The sequence below is a fragment of the Lygodium microphyllum genome, chromosome 6 (genome assembly GCF_053477565.2).
Source record: "Lygodium microphyllum isolate KBCC chromosome 6, Lygodium_microphyllum_v1.1.10, whole genome shotgun sequence".
Lineage (NCBI taxonomy): Eukaryota > Viridiplantae > Streptophyta > Polypodiopsida > Schizaeales > Lygodiaceae > Lygodium > Lygodium microphyllum.
In genome coordinates this window covers 150,103,107-150,112,725 of record NC_141140.1, presented here as the reverse complement: position 1 = coordinate 150,112,725, position 9,619 = coordinate 150,103,107, and the positions used below count along the sequence as shown (strand labels likewise).

General features: G+C 41.9%; 1 protein-coding gene across 5 annotated transcripts; it reads right to left on the bottom strand.

Annotated features, from left to right (window-relative positions):
• Positions 1–4,088: 4,088 nt before the first annotated feature.
• LOC148035285 (putative metal-nicotianamine transporter YSL12) lies at positions 4,089–8,092 on the bottom strand. 5 transcript variants are annotated; one of them, XM_087680284.1, is made up of 9 exons: positions 7,710–8,092; positions 7,055–7,522; positions 6,561–6,736; positions 6,377–6,474; positions 6,144–6,281; positions 5,863–6,055; positions 5,588–5,711; positions 5,080–5,482; positions 4,090–4,975 (listed from the first exon to the last, which is right to left on the bottom strand). In XM_087680284.1, the coding sequence occupies exons 2-9, from the start codon at positions 7,488–7,490 to the stop codon at positions 4,429–4,431; spliced, it is 2,115 nt and encodes a 704-aa protein (XP_087536410.1). In that variant the 5' UTR covers positions 7,491–7,522; positions 7,710–8,092; the 3' UTR covers positions 4,090–4,428. The 5 variants fall into 5 exon arrangements, with proteins under 5 accessions (XP_087536413.1, XP_087536410.1, XP_087536411.1 ...); XM_087680285.1 differs by having other exon boundaries at positions 7,777–8,092; XM_087680286.1 differs by having other exon boundaries at positions 7,903–8,092.
• Positions 8,093–9,619: the final 1,527 nt, after the last annotated feature.

Sequence of the window (9,619 nt, the reverse complement as noted above, 5' to 3'; positions counted from 1 at the left end):
TGGGCATCCTACCCACATAGTGGGCTTTAGGCCAGTCAATCCTTGAAACATGCTTGAACCTTAGCCTAAATAGACCAAGCCTACACTATTCTAATCACAATTACATGTGCACAACCCACGCAACACATGCAGGTGCGACAAATACAACTACGGGTGATAAATACAATGTGCACGGGAGTGAGCCCGGCTCTCACAAAATAATACAACCATGATAGTCTGATGATGTCCATGAGTAAAAAGTAATACACAAGTGCCCAAAGTAATACAATGAAGCTCCACAAAATAGTAATCCACCAACAAATAGTATCCAGCACTTGCGCTTTCTGCAGCCTTCTCAAAATACCGTTAACAGTCACCTACAGCAGCCCTTCCCTCCCTCGTCGCCCGAAACGCAGTGCACCCCCCCTTCCCCCCGACCATGATCAGAAACTCCCCCTTCCTCCCCATCATCATTATGATGAGGAGAGAGAGAGAGAGAGAGAGAGAGAGAGAGAGAGAGAGGAAGAAGAAGAAGAAGAAGAAGAAGAAGAAGAGAAGAAGAAGCGAAGAAGAAGAAAAAGAAGAAGAAGAAGAAGAAGAAGAAAAGAAGAAGAAGAGGAGAAGAAGAAGAAGAAGAAGAAGAAGAAGAGGGAGAGAGAGAAAGAGAAGAAGAGAAGAAGAAGAGGGAGAGAGGGAAGGAGAAGAAGAAGAAGAAGAAGAAGAAGAAGAAGAGAGAGAGAGAGAGGAGAAGAAGAGAAGAAGAAGAAGAAGAATTTTTGAAATACACTCCCCTTCATTATCTTTTCTCCACTCAAGGAGAGGCAGCGAGAATTTTGCATAGGAGAGTGCGAGAACTCTATCACTCGTACATGCGTCTTTGAGTATGGCCCCAAAGCGTAGTTCCACAAAGATGGCCAGAAACCCTGCAAGTGTAGATGGAGGTTCGAAACAAGGTGGCACCACAACCGCGAACAGTTCATCAGGCATAAAGACCACTGGAATCACGGCATCACTCCAAACCTAGGTTGCTCTATTATTAAATCATAGGTTGTAATCATCACGGTGAAAAATCATATTCACATGCATCACATTAATTACGTGTTTGACAATTTCCTAGGTATGAACTTAGTTGTGATGTATGTAACGAGCAAGATAATTTCCGTTGTAAGATGACATCATAATAGGTGAAATTGATTAGATAGTTGCATCGTAAATGACAAAAAATGTCTTGCAAGAATTCTTGTATTAAGTGCATTGTTCCTTGCACGAGTTCTTGCTTAAGATGCATTTCAGAGGACATTGAAAGAAACAAAGTGCATCTCCATATCGCAAGAAGGATTCTAAGGTACATGTAATAATCTGCAGAAAAGATTAAAGTGCAGCTAGACTCATACAATGATCACATAAAGTTCGATCACTCAAGAAGGTTATAGATCGTGTAAATAATTACCTAGAGGATAATGTTAAGATTGCATGCATAGAAATTACCTTCGCATGTGTGGCATAAAATAACGCATGGATTATATCACAACTGTAAGCATTGAAATGAAGGCATGACATTAAGTTGCGTGCATTAAATTCGTGGGAAAATTCAACATTGTTTGTAACTTACCAAATGGGACTGAGATCCATGGAACCCATGTCAAAGTCCTTGGTGACTTCAAGAGGGATAGGTAAAAGCTTAAGTGTCTGTGAGTATTATTAAGAGGGCTTAAGAAGATTATACTTAAGACGAAGTAGGAACTATTCTAAATTGAACCATCTTGACCTAACATGGTCAAGGGGATAGACAATCTTGATCAATTAAGATCAAAGATAAAGATACGTAGGTACTACAAGGAATTTAGGAGATATCCAGCAAGTTGACCAACCGAGGACGACGGGGTTGTCCATGATCTATTTTACAAGGAGATCTAAGGTAAGGATAATTAGGGTCGGTAGGGTACAAACCCTAACCCAAAGGAAAAGGGGAAAACAAGCAACCTAGCTTGCCAAGGCCCTCGAATCTCGCCAAGTTGCGAACGATCCAGGATCGAATGCTGAGAGTATTTGGAAAGAAGGAATCACACCTTAGTAGTTGGTCATACAAACGACCTCTGAATTGATCTTGATGGTACACTTAGGTACATTGTGTTTGAACTTCTTTGCTCAAGGAACTAATTCAAGGAAAAGCACTTAATGCTTCAGGTTAAAAGCCTGGAGGGAGAGGCATGTTCAGTTACCTCCGACTGTCTGCCTGGCCCTATCCAAGGGGGTTGTTAGCCGCGCGGGTATATGGACCAAACCCGCCGCGAGAGGTCTCTCCGTGGGTGTTGCTTAGAGTGGGAGGACATTTGGGTGCCAGGGGAGGCTCTGGCTGTAAATTCCTTGCCTCCGGATCCTGCACAAGAGGCCGACGTGACTCGAGATGGGATCTCAAGGCCCGTGTACTAGTCTACGGACGGAACTTGGAGCAGCAATCCTGTTGATTGCTGGGATAGCCTTCGGGCATGATACTTGATGTATTCCGGGACTATGATAAATAAAGATCAGATATTTGAAAAAGGAACTTGCTTGATATTGTTTTTGTGTCAGTGCTTAAGTTACGTGAAGGAACCTATGTTTAAATTGGTTAATTAAGGAAGTTGCTTTTGCATGTCAAACATAATGTGGTAGGTAATTAGATAACTAAGCAAACCAAGGAAAGTGCAGTGGACGTGAGTTGGGTCCGTCCTATAGAAGGGTGGTCCCGGTTAGCTGGGAACTTTTCTCAAAAGTCGTGAAAACGATACTGCGAAGTCCCTAGAGTCAGTAGAGTTAGAACCCCGATTTATGCTGTTTTAGGGGAGTGGAATGGGACTATGCCTTATCAGCAAAGAGGTCGAGCTTCGCATCCCTCTCGTTTCCCATTCTCCATGAACCAAGTGTAGCATAAATCCGCTTTGATTCTGTTGTTCCTACTCAAAGTGGGTCATCTGGAGCTCGACGCTAGCCACTTCCTAGAGACTTTGCTGATAGGAAAGAAACCCTGACTTTAGGTCGATCCTAAGTGGGAACGGCCAGATACTTCCACCCAAGGCAGACTCAGGAAGACCTAGATCACAAAACCTATGACATTCCTTGCAAGTGCCAAGTGGCGCTTTCTAGACTCTCTTCCCGATGGGCTGCTAAGACGTGTCCCACAGGTGGACGAGCAGATACGTTACAAAAGGGTTATATAAAGTGATCTAAAATTTTTAAAAATGGATTTTTAAAGTATCCTTTGAACTACATTATATAGAGACCTTCTATAAGATGCCCCCCCCCCCAAAAAAAAGGATGAAAAGTCATTAACCATATGGTATATCATCAAAGCAATCACTGTGAAATCCATATGAGCAGATCATAACTGGGTGACTATTAACAAAGAAGTATATAGCCCATCACTAATTTGGTCTATGTAAAAGTTATTAATGAAGTTGTGGCCAAAGCTAGGACAATTAGGAAGGGAGGATATGTGCTTTAAGGTTGTCTTTAAGCTGTTAAAGAGAGTTATGATATTTTCTCTATACAATCACTTACATATTTGTAGCACACAAATTTGTATCACTCGTGTTAGTACAATCATGTACAAGTGATGTGTAATATTTATATCATCCTTAGCCATCACCTTTGTGTTTCTCATCTTTTTTCCATTAGATTTATTGCATTTTGAATTTTTCAATATTTGCATTGTGTTTCCTACAAATGTGTAGTAGATTGTAATAGTGAGAGCTTTGAATAATCAAGGCAGATGTGGAAGCTTTGAATAATCACGTGAGATGTCCACATCTGCCAGGGAGAAGAACCGAACATCCTTATCATAAATAGATTAAAGCTATCATATCACCATAAGAGACAAGTGCCAAGGCATCTTAACCACATAGAGATGCATCTTCCCTCTCAAGAGAGATACCTCATTGAGGGAAAAAGCATTTCAACCATTTCTCTTTTCCTCTTTTTTTCCTACTTTAGTAAATTTATTATTTACATTTGTACCACGGGTGTATTCTTACATAGAATACTATCTAATTTTTAGTCTCATAGACATAGATTTTAGCTTTTAAGATGAGAGATGCATGTCATTGTATGTATTTCGGATTCTTTACCTCAAACATTGGTGTAAATCTATCTTCAAAAATTGGCGCTTTGAGAAGCTGGTAAGCGGCCCAAAGAATAGTTGAAAGCAGTAAGCCATAACAAGGATTGGACGATAAACAGAAAGAACCTTATGTACATCAATGGAAAGGCAATGGGTTAGGGGCTTGAAACCCTTGACCCTTCACTCATTCCGGGAAATCTTAATAGGTACACATATTTTACACTTGGGCTGATGGGTGTTTGATACATATGATAGCCAGCCAATAGACAGCAGTTCAGCATCCTGACAAGCTTATTATCTATACAGTGTGCAAAGATATTGAGTGCTATCGAAAAGAATGTTTAAAGCCTTTAATTGCCGAGGCTCATGCTCGCAGCTACTTTACTGGGTAAGAACCGCATGCAAATTGGGGCCTGTTTCTTCGCCAAAGCTAGCACGGCAGACACGAAGGTCCAAATACCATCACCGCAAATCAATCCTGAGGCAACTGCCGGAACCAGCAACTCTGCTTTCTTTAGATTCAGCTTCTGCCATACAAACACAATGACTGTGCCCACAAACATGTCTATAGCAAAGTAGGGACCAATATAAAACGGTATGGCCATCGCCATGGGAAGTGGAATGTACTTGGCCCATTTTGCCAGAGCTGTGTCCCTCAGAAAGTTGACGAGAATTGCCAGACAGAAAAATGCATGGCAGAGATCCAAGCAGTGCTTGGGAAGAGCACCAAACCCTTGCACCCCAATTATAGCCCTTTCTCTATAAATTATAGCATATGGAGCCTGGTACTCACCATTTCGATCACCAATAGGAAAGGCCTTCCAGAAGAGCCAAAATACCGAGGGTGCAATAACGCATCCCATCACAGTGCCCAAAACTTGGCTTAGGAACATAGACCTGCATCAGTGTTGCAATAGACACATGAGTCTACACAGCTGAAACGGTATGAACCTCCGGGTATCGTAGATTTGCCATGAATTGTACACTTCACAAGCACTGACCTGGGTGATGACAGAGTTAAGTACCCTGTCTTGAAATCCTGCATCAAATCAGCTGAACAAGCCACCACAATCATCATCACCCCACAGGACACAAGCCCCACAAGAATTCCGCCCTCCTTCCCGGCCCAGGAACTAAAGATAAATAGACCCAACTTCCCACAAGTTGATGCTAGATTCCAATCTGTAAGGCCACAACTGTATGCATTGCAAAACCCGAGGACTGGGGCCACACAATAGCTCATTAAGACATAGTACCACTTCATCTGCGGGAAGATTTTTGGTATCACACCAGTGGATACAGCAGCAAGACCTACATAGCACGCAGCAGCCACCTTGAATGGTATCCTATCCTTCATAAACAACTCATTCCTCCGCTGCTCATCAGGTGACAGCTCCTCCATGGCTGTGTCAGCACATCGACATTGTCAAACCGCTCATTTTGAGAACTCAAGAAAAACTGCTGTTTCAAACAAAAGCCAACACCGCACATACATTAGAGGCAACTCACCATCACTCTTCTTCACAGGAAGCATGCTATTCCGTCTTTGATATAACGACCAGAGTGTGACAGAGGTGATCTTTACAAAGTTGTACAGACCGTCACCCAAAATAAGAGCAATTGCAATGAAAAACTGGAAGAGGTCAGTATCTGCATTAGATCAGCTGTTGCCGAAAGATCCTGGTTTGCTGACTTCAATCGTTGTCAATGATATAATGAGAGAAGAGCTACTGCTGAAAGATGCTGCTAAACAAAAAGCTCATGAAATGCACAAGACATCGAACCTTGTAGCCATATAGACCCTCAAGCTTTGAACCCTCTACTGCCGATGCTGGATACCAGTCACCTGCTTTCTTCTCAATCAGCGGCCACATTATACCCCAAGAAAGGATGCCACCCAGTAGCAACGACACATTAATCAAATGAGGACAAATCATGCCAGCTCCCACATATGTCATGCTGAAATCAAAGTAAAACCTGTACACATTTGCAGATAAGGTCTTAGCAATTCTGGATATAACTTTGGTATGTCCAAGAAATGTAGCCATGAAATAAGACTTCTTACTTGTTTGCATAAGCCTTCAAGCCCAAGGTTGGGAACCAATCAAACCCACAACTGTCATTGATCCCACCGTAAAACCATTTGAAAAAGCTGAAAAGAAAACTGAACGAAAAGTATTTTCCCAGGCAGATAACCTGCTTCCTGCAAAGACAAGGAGAGTCATGTTAGTTTAGGCTGTGACATAGGAGATGCCATTTCAGTTTCCTTAACTCCCGGCTGAAAGATAAGGTCTTTACATGGCTTGCTTTACTCCATGGGGGGTGTGGAAACTGTTGATAAGCACTGCAGTTGCAGTACCACTTGGGTATGTGAGCTTGTAATCGATTACCATAGCCTGTACATACAAGAACCAAACTCATCAGCATGACAATAAAACCAAGTGTTTTCAATGTTTACTATTCTTGAGATAAAATGGTCTACCTTGCGAAGAGGAACCACTGCAAAGAGACCAAGAAAACCAACGGCAAACATGTACGGAATTATCCATCCTAAGTGAGGGTTTTTGACAGCTGCAGCATTGTCATTAGTGCTCCCTCTTGTATGAACTGCATCATATGTCTTCTGATCCATTGCAATAAGGTAGCTTCCAAATCCTCCTGAAAATAATGGAGGGGCATGATGTCTTGGACATGGAACTTGGCATGTAACTTAACCAATCTACCACACTTCACCAACATCGGTGAGACCATAACTACTGAGGACTCGCACATGAGGCATTTACAGGTGCGTAACTAACTGGAGAAAGCCCTGGGAAAATATCAGCAGCAACAGTTGATCTTGAAAAAGATAAAACAGCAGCATTTCCTCTTACTTAACCTTCCAAAATGCAAACCTCAAGAATAGCAGAATCATACAAGCATGAGAAATCAAAACTGACGACCGGCTCAACAGGAGCTATACAAGAGGAGACTTACCACTAAACGCGAGACCATAGCAGGCAACCACACAAGTCTGGATGACGGTATTTTCTTGCCTGGTAAATGGCTGGTGCACAATTCCTGCTTTGGACAAAAGAGTGGTGAATGTCTTCATGAAAAAGAATCCAAGCAGCCCTGCCGAGATGTTGAGGGATGGTATGACTCCAGTGGTTAAGCTTAATTTCATAGTGATGACAGAAAATAACAGTCCAAGTGTAATGCTTAGGATCATCCCCCTGGCCGTTATCTGCCGCCACCATGTGGGTACTTCTGTCGATGCAAACAGCTCCTCCACAGAAAATTCATTCACCCTGCCATTCACGTCAGTGGCATCTTTCTTCATCGCATAATAACGAACATCATCTTGATTCAGGTGCAGTTCATTGGTTTGTTGATCGCCTTGATCAAGTGTCCCATCATGCAGGTGACCCATTTTCTGGGACAGTTTGAGACTGAAAAGTTATTCTGCACAAGGTGACAGGGAATAAGTCAAGAGGCAAGGAGCACATAAAAATAAGTTTTCAAGTTTAGCCTGTTCCCCTGTTTCATCAACAAAAATAAGAGAGTGTGTGTGTGTGATCAAAAGCTATGGCTTGATCTATGAATAGAGCTTTCATATTGTTTGCACTTAGTTTGAAGCGCAAGAACGCACACAGCTTGATCTATGTGTAGTAGAGCTTTCATATAGTTTGAGCTTAGTTTGAACCCCAAGAACACACATAGTTTGATGCATGCGTATCTTGCGAAGTGGGCATTTCTGCATAGAGTCACCAGCGGTTGATTGGAGCCGGAAGAACACAGAAAAAAAAGCAAAGGACTTCAAGCAAGGATATGGAATCTGTTACCTATCCCATAAAAGAAGAAGAAGTCGAAGAAGAAGAAGAAGAAGAAAGAAGAGTTGAGGAAAGTGGGAGCAGCAATCGTGAAAAGAGGGTGCGGGGATGGAAGGAGGGTGTTGGGTGGCGGAGGTGATGAGAGGTGCGGGAAGGGCAGGGCCGAGAGAGAGAGAGAGCTAGTGCGACGAGAGGGAAGGGAGCTAGAGCTTCTTTCAGTGACGATTGTCCTCATAAAAAAGGCCTTCGAAAGCTCGAAGAAGCAAAAGTCAAAGTCTTTCGCAGTCGATTTTCGCTTGTCGACTCTCCAGTCTGTTCACACCATCCCAAACACCTGGCTGGTTTTTGACGTTTTAGCCTTCCCTTCCTCGTGACACATGCGTTTGACCCCCTCTACGCTCTCCCTCTCTCCCATTATCATCTAAGGAGGAAGTATCTCCCATTGAGACGGTATCTTGAATATACATTCAACAAAATATAACTATATTTTGAGAGATTCGAAGAGGATTTATTTCCTTCTTCCAAAGAATTGAGAAGGATTTTTGTCAAGGTGAACAAGTTCTAGGTTGAAGCGAACCCATCTTTTCCCAAACCTTGCAAGTCTCTCCCTCAATCATCGATAAGAGCACAATCCATTGTCATCCATTATCCCCCACCCCACCCAATACAAACAGCCACCACCCCAACCCTCCCTAGACAAACAACCACAACATTCACCACACCCACACCGCCAGCCTCCATAGTAGCTTCCCCCAAGTTCCTATGACCAAAAAAGTTTATAGTCTTCTTTCCTTAGGTAGGTTTTACATCCATTTGGACAACTTCCACACACAAAAGCATATGCTGATGTGTCACAATATGAGGCATGCAAAACCGTGTTCATATGAGTAAAAACTCTCCCAACATGTCCATGATGCCACTCAACTCAATTCAATAAGCATAGATTTACACCAACGAAGGTCTAATCTCATGCACTATACGACACATTCCAATCCCATTTTCCAATAGTCCAATTACTATTTTGTGGTATTAGTATGAATGTGAAATAATAAAATAAGGTCATCCAAATGGTGTGAAGCCTCACGACACCTTTTTTAGAAGGTGCACCTTGTCTGTCCAGACTAGTGTGTATCACACCTTATAGCAAAGCAATAATCCAAAGTTTCTACCTCCTCATCCACAAAAATAGACACCATACCAAGTATCACCGAAACTAACATGGAGAAGTTTCAAACATTTTCTTTCAATAAAAGCTTTGAAATGCACACACTAACCTTCAAATCCAAGAAACTAACCATCAGATCATCATACGAAAGGTTTCCAAATGAAACAATCCCCCTTCTTTTTTGAAATATTCAATCTCAACCCCTCCAATAACTCACAGCCCTCACACATCATATATCACAATCACCAATCATTTTTTCTCAATGTCCACTCTCAAAATTTTGATCTTGATTCAACTACAAGGTCCTCAACTTGAGAGGTACCTTATCACATGTTACTATATATATTTGTGCATATGGCTCGAGATAACATGCTTTTCTTGTACAATTTTTTTTATTTTAGACGATCAAAACTCAAATTTCATGCCAAAATTTTCAATGTTGAATTATCTATATGATTTTGCTTGTTCAATAATGATCCTACTTTTTGTCTAAGTTGTCCGAAGACCCTTCTTTGAGCCTAAAAAGTGAAAATTTTCCTTAAATGAGAACATTGATAATTATAT

Excerpts from the sequence above, each read along its gene's own strand:
- LOC148035285 (XM_087680284.1), bottom strand. The coding sequence starts at position 7,490 with ATGGGTCACCTGCATGATGGGACACTTGATCAAGGCGATCAACAAACC. Across the intron at positions 5,712-5,862 it reads AGGGTCTATATGGCTACAAG|TTTTTCATTGCAATTGCTCT; the intron begins GTTCGATGTCTT and ends GACCTCTTCCAG. Across the intron at positions 4,976-5,079 it reads TTAACTCTGTCATCACCCAG|GTCTATGTTCCTAAGCCAAG; the intron begins GTCAGTGCTTGT and ends ACACTGATGCAG.